The sequence below is a fragment of the Octopus sinensis genome, linkage group LG1 (assembly GCF_006345805.1).
Source record: "Octopus sinensis linkage group LG1, ASM634580v1, whole genome shotgun sequence".
Lineage (NCBI taxonomy): Eukaryota > Metazoa > Mollusca > Cephalopoda > Octopoda > Octopodidae > Octopus > Octopus sinensis.
Window position 1 is genome coordinate 16893632 of NC_042997.1, and position 17500 is coordinate 16911131.

General features: G+C 32.5%; 1 protein-coding gene across 6 annotated transcripts in view; it reads right to left on the bottom strand.

Annotated features, from left to right (window-relative positions):
* LOC115216671 (neuroglian-like) overlaps nt 1-17500 on the bottom strand; it is an 826540-nt gene that overhangs the window by 170883 nt on the left and 638157 nt on the right. For all 6 annotated transcript variants that reach the window (XM_036511459.1, XM_036511421.1, XM_036511285.1 and 3 more), the window contains one exon: nt 7876-8249. In XM_036511459.1, coding sequence (XP_036367352.1) covers nt 7876-8249 — 374 coding nt within the window. The remainder of the gene's footprint in view (nt 1-7875; nt 8250-17500) is intronic.

Here is a 17500-nt window from a genome sequence, read left to right on the forward strand (position 1 = left end):
TGCTATATTTTTATTTGCTTTAGCTTGCTTATTTTTCTAGTGGGAGATCTTGTTGTTATGACATTGATAAAACTATTAATGTAAAACATATAGCTGGTGTGACTGCTTTCGCTGTTTTTATTGTTGCTGTGCTACTTGTGATACAACAAGTTGGTGTTGCTATATATTATACTTAAATATGAAGTAATTTTATCCACACCATTCACTGCCCAGAGGCAGTGATATAGCTAGTTATGGCATAGCAGAAACAGTAACAGCAGACACATCTTAAAACAGTAGCAACAATAACAACAACATAGATATTATTATGGTTTCTCTTCTCTCAGCGATAAAGAGAAAATGAATTTGCTTTTAAGCTGCCTCATTTAATTCCATCATTTGAAGTAAAACGAAGTCCAACCATATTTTTATTATTGTGTTTTCTTCTTTCTCCTCGTTTTCTTCATGTTCTTTATGACTGTGTATGTGTGTGTATGTGAGTATTCATCTGTCTGTTCTTGAATGTTTCAGTATGTGCATTATTGTATATGGAAGTTGAACATCTCAAATTTCTTCTGAACATTATATTTCCTATTAATAACATAGAAGTTGCCTAATACATTTACTAATTTATCATCAAACCAAGCTGCAGATTAGATTTAATCCAACCTTACTTTGCTTTTGATATTATATTTCTATACATACATACACACATATACAGGGTACATGCGTGTGCATACACACACACATACACACACATTTTTCTTTCTTAAAGTATTCCATCAAGATGCATAACTTTTACTAGCTCAGCCCACTTAGCTCAGACTAAAAAGAGAAATAGAATTGTTACTGCCTCCAGGTGTGTCAAAAGTTAATTAAAAAAAGAAGAGATATTTTATTATTTAGTCTTGAGAAGTGGGACAGTGCATTTAGCCTTGGTTGCAGGCTTCTCAGACTTGGGGTGTCAGTGCAGTTGATGTTCATTATAAACTTCAGTTAGTTGATGGTATCTTATTTGGTGTGGTGATGCAAGGAAGAAAGGATCAAGTGTAGGAGTTCCAGAAGGTTTCAGTTTTGAGGAAGAAATATTACATGACAAACTTACTACAGGGCTTGGAAAGTGGAACATAGGTAAAAAGCACAATAACGAGATGGTATTATCAAATAAATTTGAATCAGGGTAGAATACAGATTTTGCAGTTTAGAGAAGCTGAAGCTAGCAGAAGAGAGAGAAATAGATAGATAGATAGATAGAGCAAGAGAGAAAGAGATGGAGAGCGAGAGAGAGAGAGAGAGAAGCATTGTGCTATGTGCTGGCTATTGAAATTTATCAGGGTTGTGTGGCATAGCATTCAATTTCTTTTAACTTATATTCAGTATGTAACTTTATGAAACATGCCATTGGCTGCAGGTTCTCAACAGACCAACCAATGGTTCATTGTATTTCTGATGTTGAAAGCAATATAGGACTACCTAACTCGCTGCAGAATAAATATTTTAGGGTCTTCATTTGTAAAGTACTGGTATTTTAGGTTTTCTTGCCAATGTTTTTATGAAATACTGATATATGTTCTGGAAAAATACATGTCCATGCATGCATGTATATGACTGGAGTTTCTGCATAGTTTTCATTTACCAAATTTAGCTATCTAAAGCTATCATAAAAGATATAGGGCCATGGTGTTATGTAGTTGGATAGAACTCAGAACAACAGTGATGTAAAGTAAACTCTTTAACCATGCAGACATGCTTGTGAACATTTATGCCTTTTTCTGGCTTTATTGTGTTAAGTTGACAATTGATGAAACCTTGTTCTAGAATATTATAGGTAACATTTTCAAAAGATCTGGTAAGTTATTCCTGAAAAGTTAAGTCAAAAGGTATTGAGAAGAATTTTATTAGTAAAATATCTCACCACTCAAACATATGTACACATATATACTTGCATATACAATCTTATCTGCTGCAATTTTTAATTCAAGACCTATGAACTTGTACAGTTATGATTTCTACTTTAATTTCTCAGCATTTTCAAGACATGAATTTAACATTGTAAGTAATGGTTAGTATGATACAACTAATATGTACTTTATCAGCATGAAATATAGATTTCAAATTTTGGCACAAGGCCAGCAATTTCGAAGGAAGGCATAAGTTAATTACATTGATCCTAGTGTTCAACTGATACTTATTTTATTGATCCCAAAAGGATGGAAGGCAAAGTTGACCCAGGTGGCATTTGATCAGCATGAAATATTGAAATAAAAAATCTTCTCTTGAGTTTAGTAGAGTGGAGAGAGAGAGAGAAAGAGAGAGAGAGAGAGAGAGAGAGAGAGAGAGAGAGAGAGAGAGAGAGTATGTGTGTGTGTGTGTGTGTAAGGTACATCACCAGTTTGATTTATCCAGAATATATGGCCTGTAATCAACTCTTTATGCCAGACCAATATCATCTAAACTGAGACCATTATTATATGATAGTGATAGGACTGAAATGGTGTAGTGAAATATCAAAAGTCCATGCTTTTATTAGGATTTGAACTTATCATTCTCTAATAACAAAGCATATGTCAATTATATATTTTTACTACTGCTTACAGTGATGTACTGAATCTATTTATTTATCTTGCATATCTATTATTAATTTCATATACACTTCACATAAACTTTTTAAAACTTTCTCTATTTCACTTCTTACCTATCACAGCAAAATACGCAAAATCTTTCCTTTACTCATTTTGTTTTTAAAAAAAATACAAGAACTTAAACTGTGAAATACAATCGAAGCAATCAACCTATCTTGTTTACATTAATTTTTAAAGACAATTTCTCTTCACCTTTTGTTGACTGATTCTTCAAGTCAAACGTTCACACACAAACACAAATCCTCACACTTGCACAGACACAGGCATCTATTTACACTCATGCACACATCTGTTTTAGAATCTTTCCTAGTTGCTTTAAATCTGCATTCTCAGTCAGTCGGTCAACTATAACCTATCCCATCCTATCATTCTGCTATATCTCTATTACTCCTACACCCATCATTCTTAGAACCTTCTTGCAGTCTGTGTGAGCAGTTAGCCACTCCCTCATCTCTCTCAAATAAGCAAAACTTTAATGTTTCAAACTACAGTCAGGAGTAGGTGTGGCACTCAATGAAGCTTAAGTAACTGTCGCATTTTCATATGATATAGAAATATGTACAGTTGAATACACTTTGCATTGAGGTCTTTACCTGGTATTATTTTGATTGGTGTTAGCATAACAACTGTGTATGGTAAACACATATATATTAATAAATGTGCAAACACACATGTGTGTAATTTTGAATATATGACTGCTTACTAGTTTATCAAGGTTTTTAATATTTTGTAAGAGTTCCTTACAAGTTGTTTAGAATAGTGAAGTTCCTAAATAACAATAATTTTGTGTGTTGGGTTATGTATAATGAAAGTAAAAAAGGTGTTATGAAATTATGAGAGTAGACTGAAAATAAAATGGCCCTAATATCATAATATCCTGTAATTATAGCTAAGAGCTACAGTAGTGTAAAAAAATTTTCGTCAATAAAAATGATGTTGATGACCTTCAGGATAGCATTTGGAATCAACCTTGTACATTTATTTAAGAGTAAATGCAAAAATATTTTCAAGCATATAAAGACCAAAAAGAAACCAGGTTGCTATTCAGAATCATGCCAGAATCTAAAAGGCATCAGAAGATATATTTTTTAATCACAAATATGTGTCTCTAATGAAGTGCTAACTTTTCTATAATTATATCAGAAAGTTTAGTTATGTTGGTTGAATGTAAGTTTAACTGTTTTAGTAGTTAAGCCTATGTATGTAATTCTATTAAAATGAATATTCAGTTTAAGAGTCACTTAGTATATGGTGAATTTAAACTTAGATTCAGCCAGCATAACTAGCAGAATCATGGAAAATTTGGTATTTCATTAGAAACTGGTATTTTAGAAAATTTATTAGATTTTGAAACCCCTTAATCAACAACCCAATATATTTATCTTAAACACATAGAATTAATATCTTGTTATTCAGTTATGAGAATATATACATACATACATGTATATACATCCATACATGTGTGTATATATATATATATATATAAAATATTGTTGAATACATATACTAATGTATATGCTTTGTGTATTTTTTGGTGGCTGCAATGGCATAGTGGAGTATATAACTCTCATGTCATCAGTGTTAAAACACCTTAGAGCCATGGACAGGCAAGATAACTCACCTTCAGTTCCATATGCGAGTGATAGACATCGATGTTTTGCCAGCCTAGGCTGGTAGGTAGTGTTGATATGCCACAAAAATGGCAAACATCGATGTCCACCACTCTCAAATGGGATTGAGGGTGAATTATCTTGCTTGTCCTTGGCACTAAGATGTTTTAACTAAGGTGTTTTAGTAAATATATAAACTGTTATTTGGTGTAAATCATAATTCTATAAAATAGTTGCATAGAGTTAAGTTGGTGGGAGCTGAGATAGATATATGTTATAGTAGAGATAAATTTGCAGGACTAGAAGTAATATTTGTTTTAGTAGATTTAATAGTTAGATTGAAGGTAGTAGCGGCGCTTTTGGTCTTTGAATGCTCTCCAGTAACATTCATCTAGAACAATTGTAAGTTGATAGATGAAAGGAAAATGTGCTGGGAAGAATTCCCAGGGATTTGAAACACTGGGGAGGAAGGACTAGGAGTAGTGTTTAGTGTGGGTCCTAGAAAATCATCTAAAAGATGTAGAGAGAATCTTAGTACCAGTAGAAAAGTGTGAGAAAGGGAACAGAATGTTTGTGGGTCAGAGTATGTTGGTGAGTGCCTTCATGCTAGTTAATAAAGAAGTATTTCTTTGGATGCAAGCTAGGATGTCTGTGTGTACAGCAGCAGCATCAGTCCAAATGCAGGGGTAGTACTCAATTGTAAATTTTACCTGAGCTTGAAAAAGATTAGTATTTGTTTGAACACTGAAGTATTTTCTGGATCTGAAGAGGAAATCTAGTCTTTGAGATGCTGTCTTTGCTTTTTTAAGTATGTGCATTTAAACCATCAATAACAAAAAAGAGTAAGCAACAATAACACAAAGTAATCGTAGTTTGAGGAGGAGAAAGAGTTACAATTTCCTTTTATTTTGGGCAACATTCACCTAAAAGAATTGATATTTAGAATTTGAATCCATCTAATTAAAAACTACTATCAATAGAAATTTTACATTTCAATAAAAATAATTGATATTATGCTTGCAAAAGCAAGTTGAAGTAGTTATGAGATCAGACTGTTTTAAGCTTAATAACTTGCCCCATTTCATACTATCAAGTCTAGACACATTAATATGTGAATTTCATAAGTATATTTGAAATGAATGAATAAATTTATGAATTGCAATCCCAAATTACACAGATTTTCAAGATTACATCTATATACCATACTGAATTTTTCTTCAAATAACACTCTTTTGTTTAAACTTCTTAAACATGTTAGCTGAATTCAAAATAATTATAAACTACTAGGAAATTTTCACTCAAGTATTAACTTACTATCATCTATTAACTTATTTCACTTTATCATATTAGTCATATCATATTATAGTATTTGTTGAAATTCCTAAACTATGCATCATTAACATGGAATTTCCCAAATTTAAATTTATTTTTAGTCATATATGTAATACCCTCATTGTTTGGGTTTTTGGAAACCCAAGTGAAAGCTGAAATATGCTGTTCAACAACTAAACAGTAGATTTTTTGCTGTTTCTTTGTTCCTTATTTATACAAATAGGCACATCCTTCTATGCACAAATTACATATACTTGTAACCTCTTCTCAAGAAGTTTGAGCAACTGGAATAAGGTCAGCCACAGTGTCATTTATTTCATAGCCATGAAGATTTATTTCTGACATGTTCAGAGCAAAAATGTTCATTCATTGTCTTCTATTGATGAACATTTAATGTGATTTATTGACCCTATCTAATAAGGAGTTAGGATTTAAGTAACAATGAAAAATTTATCCAACCATGACCACTCAGATCATATTGGTCATAAACAAGTCAAAAACGATGTAAAATTGGTCACACGTGGACAAACTCAATTACCAAATTAGTCTTTACTATTCTATAGTAATATTAGTTAATATTTTTCTGTTTGTGTAGATTGTGTGCTTTTAACAAAATCTATTCCCTCTAATCATTTCTTCTGTAAACTTTATATAATTTATATTATTTCCAATAATTTTAACATTTTCAATAATTTATCTATTTAGTTATCATTATATATATATATATATATATATATATATATATATATAATCTAAATATAAGAAAAGTCGATATCTTTAACATTTGATTATTTTTTATTATACTTGGTTTACTCATTAAAAATATATTTCAAAAGTGTTCCTGAGCATTCTTGTATGTATATTATTTGAATATTATTAAACTCAAAGTAACTGGCAGGTCTACCATAATTCAAACTTACATAGATTCTATTATAAATATATATATATATATATATATATATATTATATATATATATATATATATATATATATCTATATATATATATATATATATATATATATATATATATATATATATATATATATGTCGAAATTTATTTTGCAATGTTTCATATTACTGTTTCCTTGACATAAATGGAGAGAGTATGACATGGAACAAAATGATCTTTTTAAGAAAACATTATAAAAGTGTAGGGGAATGGCTTAAAAACCAATATTTCACTATCAGTCTTATTAAGCTGCTACACTAACATCTGGAAAGTCATGAGTTTAAAGCTAAGTTAGAAGATAAAGGACAATGAAAGGGTTTTTCATATCCTCTGGAGTTAGAAGATTATGACAACTAAGTGGATCTAGTACTATTAATATTTTTTTTTCTCTCTTAAATGTTTATACGTTCAGTCAATAGTAAAGGAATGAAAAGCATCATTTTCAATTCCTGTGTATGTGAAATTTATTTAATCATAAATATCTACATCATCAGTTCTCAACCTTTTATTATCATGATTCATTTTCGCAAATGAATAATTTTTCATGACCCTGCTCCTTTTTTAAATCTTTAAATTAAATCAGTTTTTCAGAAATTTAATAAAATGAAAATTTCAAACTTGGAGAAATAATTTTAGTTTTTGTTAGCATTAATTGTTGTGTTGGATGTTCTATATTTTAATGTATAACAGATTCATAAACATTTTACATTCTATCAAATATCGTCAAAAGTATGAGATTTTACATATAAGGTTATGAATAATTGGCTGGGAACCACTGGTATAGACTACATCAATACCAGTTCAGCGAAATGTAGTTGCAAAATAGAAAGTCGAAAGGTATTTTTTGGGGGGGGGACATATACACATCTGGTATTAGATTCAGTCTTACAGCATGGTACATTGGGTAAGGTGCCCAACAGAATGTTGTCCAAGGCTAACCAATAATCTGTGAAAAAATTTGTTTGTCAAAAGCTGTCCATTGTGTGTGTGTGTGTTTATGATCCCCTCTCATTGGTTGCTAACTGGTATAGGTTTGTCTTCCAGTTTAGTAGTTCGAGAAAAAAGAGAATGATAGAATAAGTACTTGATTAAAAAGGAGTACTGGAGTTGATTAGAATGATTTTAAAAATCCCTTTCAAAGCAGTGCCCCAGTATAGCCACAGTCTATTGACTGAAACAAGTAAAAGAATGAGAAAAAATCTCCAGTGTAAAGCTTCTTCAACAATTTGATATATCTAGATTGAAGGATTAAGAAAACTGAAAAAACAACTTTATGCTTTCTTTGTGGACCATAATTTTTGTATCAAATTTATGTTAGCTTTATATTAAAAAAAAAATAATGGTAATAATTATTTTACTTACTGTCCACTGAATAATTAGTTTTCCTGTTTGGTCTGTTCTTGTCCAAACTTCTTTAGGATTTCTATCGGGATGTTTTGATGGTGCTGAGCATGTTTTCTTTGTAGGTAAACTAGGTTTTGAAAGACCAAGTTTATTCTCAGCTAGCATGCGTATAGAATATTTTCCCCATGGACGCAAATCCATATAATAATTATTCAAAGCTGGTTTGATTGGTTCTTCATAGGTACGCCAAAGTGAAGGATTATGGGAAGAATTATATTGAATGAAATATGCTGAAATGCGAAAGCCATTATCATTGCCAGGACTCCAAGAAATTTCAGCTCTGCCACTGGGACAGGTCACAAATTTTACATCCACAGGTGGGTCAGGAACACCTGAAATAGAAATACAATTAACATTTCATTAGAAAATACAAAATCAAAAATTAAAGTAAATGAACAAAAAAAAAAAGACAAAAGACAAAGTAATTGAAAAGACAATGTATCAAACAGGCTGGTAAATAAGTGTTCTTATGTATTAAGGTACCTGACTCCAGAAAGACATCTAGCAATAGTAAAATATGTAATTGCCATAAATACAGGGCCTCCATTGGTCAGAGCTGACTATGTGACTCCACACGTATGCACAGGTCAGGCAAGGATTGTAAGTCAGCCAGCTGTTCCTGCAAACCACAAATATTTATTCAAGTGTAAAGCTGTTAATTTGGGGTGATACAGTTTGATACCAGTATTGTGGTAGGAACTGCTGTCAGAATGCAAAGAACTGAAACAGATACCACAAAGCAACTTTCTCAATTCTTTAACAGTTCTGTCAATTCACCACTCTGGAATGGTGCTTTTTACTGACTTTGAAAGGATGAAAAGCAAAATTGATTTTAGTGGGATTTGAACTCAGGGTTCAGACAGATGGGACAAATGCCAATGTTTTAATGACTACCAATTTGCTGCTGTCTAGATCAGCAGATTTGTTCCAGCTATTCTTGCCCTGATAAACATATTAAATGAAAATAAAACAAAGTAGAATTATTTCCTCTCCATATTTTGTAAATGGTTTTAATTTTTTTTCTCTTACTTTTCTATATTGGATTTATTAGCTTCAAACCAAACTGGCTGGAATAATGCTTTTTCCATTAAATTGGATGACTGAATGATTGCTGTAAAATTCAGCACCAGATCAAATTGCTTAATAGATGATCTTATCAGTTATCTAAAATTCTAAGTCAAAACATATTCCAAACTAAATTCAAGATTTCCTCATTCCAGAATGAATAAAAGAACAAACCAATAGTATTAACTGTGGCTTGCAATCACAGTATTGTTATTATTAGGGCAGAGGATAGGCAGAATTGTTTGAGTGGCATTTCCAGTACCTTCCATTCTTAGTTCAAATCAAAACAAGTTGAATCAATAATGAGCAAACAGAAGAGGATCATGGTTTGGACTGTTCCAAAGTTACAGAAACAGAATTCTATATTGTGTCTCATTTTACTTTGGTGTCTCTGGTTAGTTGAAATCCAGTGTAATATTGATGAAGACACATCTTCTCAAGTCATATGGACACCAAGCCCTGAGACAAATTTTCTACTGGTTTCATTTTCACATCTAGCATTAGTGGAATAGTCTCAAGGTTTTCTTTCCACAATTGTATGCATGGAGATATCAAATAAAGAACTTTGGAAAATTTGTTCAAAAATTTAGAATTGTAATTTTAGACCTATTTTAAAGATGGTAAGAAGATTGTAGTATCATGAATAAATGGTCAAGCATGTAGTGTAAAGTGTTTTTAAGCAATCCACAGAGTTTCACTCAACCAATAATCATTAATATCTGAGTTACTTATCTCAGTATTAAGTAAGACAAGTTAATGCTTCATAGCTGAGGTTGGTAACAATCTAAGGAATGAAGATATGCAATGTTAGTGGCCTGCACAATTGATGATAGCATAGAAACATGGATAAAGTAATGATAACAATGATGTTTCTACTACTTGTCAGCAGCATCAATATGTATGAGGTGTAGAAAAGTTTCAGAGATTTCACATTAATGTAATAATTGTTTCAAGGAATTTGCTTTGCTATCAGAATTAGATCAGGGATTACAAACAAGCATCTTAAACTCTTCACTTATCAACAAACTACTTCTAATTCTTAGGGAAAATGAAGAATTGTAGAATAGTTATTAGAGTTTGGTTTTGACAGACAAATATATAGCTTCTACCTAGACTGTTTATGACCACTGAAATGTAAAAATGAAAACCAAAGATCTATAAGAAAGTTGAATTATACACGATAAGAAAATTTGTTATTATAATTTGACATTGATTTTTCCTAGACACTTTTCTTACACAGATTTCTTGGAATTTCAGTGCTTCAATTGACTCAGACAGTTTAATGTGTTACCCAATAAAATGTAAAGTAATCACTGCAACTTAAAATAGCTATATTTTTCACTTACTTCTTCTCTCATTATTTTTTTATATTTTTCTTTTACCGATCTGATGCAAAAAAAAAACCAACAAAAAACAACAAAAATCTGAGACAACCCCTGTCAAGAACAGAAAATATAAAGGACAGCAAGACAAGAACTTTGGTAAGCTTTCATTTGTGTTTATTATTAGTGCAAACACGATTTGAAAGCCACATTAGAGAGTAGTTTATGGTGACCACCTTACTCACTGTCCAGAGCTTGAAGTACATTACCTACAAGTCTCTAACCTTGTCAATTATATGATAGTTCTAGTTAATAACGTAGTGGCCAGCTACAATTACTTTCACTGTCAAAGATGTTATCACCTTCATCATTCATCAAGTAGCCATTATCTGTACCAAATTGGCACCTTCTCTAACAAGAATGTACTTTAGAAAGCACTTTACTATCATAATCATGCAAGCCCAAATTAAAAAAAATAGAAGATATTAATGGCCTTGCCTTAACATGGATCTGTCATGTCACACAAAATAATTACACCATGGAGACTCAGGCCCAATTAGCATTTCTATTTCTTTGTTTATTTCTTATTTTAACCTTTAAAGATTATCTTTTCTGCTTCCTTAATTTCATCATCTGACTATATGTGTGTCATTGTGTGTGTGTGTGTGTGTGTATCTATATACATGTATATATTTATTTACTTATTTATTCTCGATTACTTGATGAGACAGAAAATATGGAACTTGTATTCAGATCTTCTGCTTGTCTTAACTAAGCTGAATAATTGCAAAATTTGAGAAGAATTGTTCTGCTAGAAATCAATTGGCATGGAGTGGCTTATTGAAAATGATATCTTTCAACATGAATGGTCAAAATTGTTGGCTATTATACATGGTTAGTGGAAAATAATGGCATCTATATTAATTGATGGTTTCTGCTAGCATGGTGAATGACTAAACCTTACTGTCTTTTTGTATGTTCATCTTACCACACACATATACATACACAGAGCATGTGTGTGTGTGAAGGAATAAATTGTACTTGCATGCATAATCATTTGTGAATATATATGTGTTCATGAGGGTGCATGCCACCATCACCACCACCACGACCACCATAACACCCCCCACCACCACAATAACAACCCCCCACAACCATAACATCCCCACACCACCACTATCAAGAGCATCATCATCATCAGTGTCACTGATTTCACTATCATCATTTTTGCATACACTTTCGCTTGCTTGTATATATTTTGTGTATACATTCACACACACACACAACACACAGACACATACACACACAAATGCATGCATGCATACATACATACATACATACATACATAAATAAATACATACATACATACATGCATTCATTCATTTGTTCATTTTGCATCCATTTTTGCATGCTAACATGACTAAGATAAACACATATTACTGAAGTATTGTTTTATAGCTAGGCCTCTTTCATATCCCTAACTCTTAGCTGTTTTTCAAGTGAGGGATCTTTCATTACACTCGTCTTTGAAAGTACTGAAGTATAAGTAGCAGATGATTTTTTGATAGAGAATGTTAAAAACCTCACCACCTATAGTACAGCATTTTTCAAGCAAGGTGCAGCTTGTAAACATTCATAAAGTTATATGCACATGCAAACATACTTACAAAATATATAACTTTTATAAACTTGTGTAGTTCCAATAAGAAGTGACTCAGATCCTGACAAACCATCTAACCTATGTAGGTATGGAAAGCAAATGTAAAATATATATATGAATCCATTTCCATGACCTATCTCATCATTTGTTACCCCTACTTAACCCATGCCATCAAGATTCTCACTTTGTTCACCAACTTTTCATATCAATCACACCAGTATTACTCTTCTCTTTCCCTTTGTCTCTGCTATTATTTCAGCCAACAATGTTCCCTTCATTTTGCTCTTTAATATTATTTTCTCACAACTATGGTCTATTTCTTCAATTATACTTTAATACCTACTTTTTCAATCAGGGGAGCTTCCTTTCACCGTGTGAACTACAAGGTAATCCCAGTGGTGCTGATACCACATAAAAAGTACACAGTATAATTTCTAAGTGATTAGTAAATCAAATCAAATTGCAACAATGCAGAACTGAGAAGGCTCTTTAGTTTTGCTAAAGACAAAATAACCTAGTGTTTGTGTTGTTAAAAGTACCTAGTATACTCTGTAAAGTGGCTGATATTAGGAAAGGTATTCAGCTATAGAAATCATGTCCAAACAGACATCATTAAAGCATTATGTAGTCTTCCAACCTATCTGATCCTGTTGAGCTGTCTAACCCATGTCAGTATACAAAATTGATGTATAATAATGATGATGGTATACACACATACACACATACACGTGTGCACATACACATGCACACTCATACATCATGGGTTTATAAACAATTCTAAATTCACCCAGAAGACATTAGTTGGCCCAAAGCTATAGTAGACAGCACTGGACCAAGGTGCAGTTCTGTAGAACTGAACCCAAAACTATATGCGGCTAAGAAGTGAACTCCTGCACCTTCCTCTCTCTCTTGGTCTCTCTCTCTCACTTGCCCTCTCTCTCTCTCTTGCTCTCTCTCTCTCCCCACTCATATACATATATAAATATGTATGATCATTTATTAAAATGTGCATGCGTGTATGGAGCCTGTGTCCATCTGCCTGTCTGTTGGCTATAGACAAATTCAATTTAATTGCATATGGATGTGTTTATCTTATTAGAGCATAGGATGCATGTATATATGTGTACTTCTACACACATTCACACACACTCGTGCACATACATAATCACTACATATGAAGAAAGAAGCATGCTGTGGTAATTTTGAGCATCTGGCCAATTTTTTCTTTGATCTATCAATGTCAAGTTAGTCTTCCACATTTGCTTAACTAATTCAGCTATATCCTGTCCAGTTGGGTAACTTGTTTATATGCCACTCATAACCAGCTTGCTCCAGTTAGAAGATTATATGAGATATAAAGAATTAGGTCGCTTTCAGAAATCCAGTTGACACAGCAAAATTGAAGGCCATTATTCAGACCCTTACAGCCTACAGTTATTTCCAATACTGTTGTTGATCTTGAAGCTGTTGTTATATTTTTCTTATTTTCATTATCATTACCATCACTGTTATTTCTCTATGGGAAAAATTTCCCCTAATTATATCTGGCAGACTAGGAAAATTAAATTGCATCACAGATTGAATCAATCAGTAATGGAATTTGACAGCTTACCACTAAGCCATGTTAACATCTTAAAATATTAAAATACTTATTTGTGAAAGTATATTGTGTGTGTGTATATATATATGTATGCAATGTATGTATGTGTGCATTCACACAATAATTACAGAACCACAAAACTACTTTCACACATGCATATATGTATGTATGTATGTATGTATACGTGTGTATATATTATATATATATTATATATATATATGTATTATATATATATATATTTAAAATATATATAATATATATGTATTATATATATCATCATCATCGTTTAGTGTCCGTTTTCCATGCTGGCATTGTGTGTGTATATATATATATATATATATTATATACATCATTTATCAGATATTATGGATAAACACATATTAAGCAAGACCTATTATATTCCTTTTTATGACTGGTTTCTTCATTCCCTCTTTCCACTGCCTAAGACCTTATATCTGTGTGTAAAGAAGTAGAAGTAAGGTATTTACTCATTGCATCAGTGGTTTGAGTTCAGATTCTGTTTGTGATCACTATGTCTTTTGACTTATATGTATTACATTTATAGTTTCTGTATCTATTATCAACATCCTCATCCTGATCACTCCCAACTCTATGACTATCATTAACAAGCCAATGACAGCTTCTGCAAGATTAACTGACCTGCTACAAATAACAGCCAAGTTTCCCTCAAACAAGAGTACAGCTGGGATTGCCACCATCCCCTGCTGGAGCCTCGTGGAGCTTTAGGGGTTTTCGCTCAATAAACACTCACAAAGTGAGTCCGCTGTCCTAACCACTGGGCCATTGTGCCTCCATATATATATATATATATGGCGTTGGAAGACTACATAATGCTTTAATGATGTCTGTTTCGACATGATTTCTATAGCTGAATACCCTTCCTAATACCAGCCACTTTACAGAGTATACTAGGTACTTTTAACAACACAAACATATATATAATATGGCGTTAGGAAGGGCATCCAGCCGTAGAAACACTGCCAGATCAGACTGGGCCTGATGCAGCCTTCTGGCCTCACAGACCCCAGTTGAACCGTCCAACCCATGCTAGCATGGAAAGCGGATGCTAAATGATGATGATATACATACATATAAATATATATATATATAATATATATATATATATATATATATATATATGTTTATTTATAATACATTCAGGCCTGCTGATGATTATGTAAGTATGAAATCACTGTGATACAGGCCTATATTTTTAAATGTCTTACTTTGAAAAATTGCATTCGGTGGGATTAGTAATATTTTTGGTAGAAATGACTGATTGTCCCTCTTAGCGTTTGGCATGTATATACAATGCTTCCTGGCATGTATGTATAATGCCCTCTATATATAAATTAATATGTTCAATAAGAAATAATTTTTTTTCGAAATTTTTTCTCTTATGAGGTTTTTACGCTATCTACCTGACAATTTCTTGTTAAGTTTTCCTTATTAAGTAGTTGTCCTTAATTGCTATATATATATATATATTATATATATATATATATTATATATATATATATATATATATATATATACGACAGGCTTCTTTCAGTTTCCCTCTACCAAATCCACTCACAAGGCTTTGATTGGCCCAAGGTTATAGTAGAAAACACTTGCTCAATATGCCATGCAGTGGGACTGAACCTGGAACCATGTGGCTGAGAAGCATATTTTATGTGTTTTTCTGCTATATTTTGAGTCTTTATACTGAAGCTATCTGGTGTTTGAACTTTGGGTTTACAAATTGGACTGACATCATCATCATCATCATTTAACAGATTACAATGGTTCTCCCTGGACAATTCAGTAAACTGAGTTTGATCCCTACAGAGTGCTCTTAAAGTATTTGCCTAGATTTTAATCCTTTTTTCCTTTGTGGTACACGTGTATGTGTGTGTGTGTGTGTGTGTGTATAAAGCAAGGGGAAAAAGAATTAGGAAAATAATATAAAGACATAGCAACCATATTAATAGCTACAAAGAATAAAAAGCTTAACTGTTAGATGAAATACTCCAGAAAGAGTCTTTTTAATTTACAACCATAGGTGGTTGTTAGATAGTAAACAAACAATGAGTATTTGGGAGAGAACAAGCAATAATACCATTTTCATAGTTCTAGATTAGTTTCTTTTCATATCAGATAAATCAACAGTAGTCATCTCCAGGTCACGGACAATTTTAGAATCCATATGAAAACAACACTCACTATTTTCAGTCACCAATGGCTTCTTATCAGCTCTCCAACACAGAAAAGCAAGCTTATACTTTGATGACAAGTGGAACAATAGCTGAGTGTTGAAATACACACCTGATTGTTTAATATATCAATTCTATTACAAGGTCATCATTGACTTATTCATTTATAAGCAATATGTATGGAGCTATATTTTTAGATTCTTTTCTTGGTGAATATTTTTTTTTTATAGTGGATGAATCTCAGTCTTTCCATCTGCTTAGCTGGTGGGCTTGTAAAATAAAACAAATTTAATAACAAAGAAAAAGAAAATCATGGAAAGAAAGCACTATTTTGCGAGTATTGTTCAGAATTTTTAAGTGTAATTGTTATCCATACCTTCCGTCAAATTTAGAAACATTAAATGAAAGAATCTCTGAGAAGCCATTCAATCTACACAGGAATAAGAAAAGGATGCATACCTCTAAAAAGACAGTTGTTATGGCTAGAATACGTTTGAAAATAGGTATGCTAAACAACCTACTATCTTCAGTAAATACATACGCACATACATACATACATACATACATACATACATACATACATACATACATACACACACATATATGCATGCATGCATGTATATATGTATGTATGTATGTACGTACGTGTGTATGTATGTACACACACACACACAAGCACAGATGCAGCAGAAGTAAATAGACATCCCATAAAACAGTTTTATGTTCATTCTAACTTATAATGGTTTAGATTTTTTTTATTAATTGACATTTTTATGTTTCAGGTTCTATATATGACTGTTTAATCATGCCATGTACAAATGAAGCTTTGGAACTGTCTGATTTTCAAAAAGGCTGTATTGTGGGTCATTCTGAAGGTGGACATAGTCAGTGTAAAATAACAGAAAACTTTGGGGTCCCAGAGTTCACATCACCTCACCCAGGTCGACCAGGGCTCTCTGACAGGACCCTTCCCTTTACTAAGAGAAGTGTGGAGGAGAATCCTCATTGAAAGCTTCTGACAAACCAGAATAAGTTGATGTCAGTCCCAGAACAGCTGTCAGGTATCTCCACAAACTTAGTTACTATGGCAGAGCAGCAAGAAGGAAGCCACTTCTTTGACCAGTCAACATCAAGCAGAGAAAAGATTGGGCCAGTGAGATGGTGGAGAGGCCGCTAACATTTTGGGACAATGTCATATTCTCTGGTGAGTCCAGATTTGCTGTATTTCCTAACAGTGGATGAGTGTGGGTCTGTAGACTGCGATCAAGAAATTGATGTGAAAAGATTGCAGCCAACAATGAAACATGGCAGCTAGTCTGTGATGGTCTGAGGAGCAATTTGGAGCAATGGTTGATAAGAGTTGGTGGAGTGTGAGGGAAACATAAACTCAGATACATGCGTCCATATTACAGAAAGGACTCCTTCCAATCTTCTACAGTGGTGAAATGATTAAAGAAGACTTTATTTATGGAAGATGGAGCTACTTGTCACATGGCTAAAATGACCCAAGGTTTATTGGATGAGAATGGTATTAAAAAGCTTCTATGGTCAAGCCAGTCAACAGATATGAACCTTATTGAACAAATCTGGGACATAATGGACAGGACACTTCATAAAAAGAAGAAAAAAGCATATTAAAAGCCAGATCTTTTGAGATTACTGAATAAAAATCTTAGCAAGAAATTCTGCAAGAGAATATTCGTCTCTGATCCGTAACATG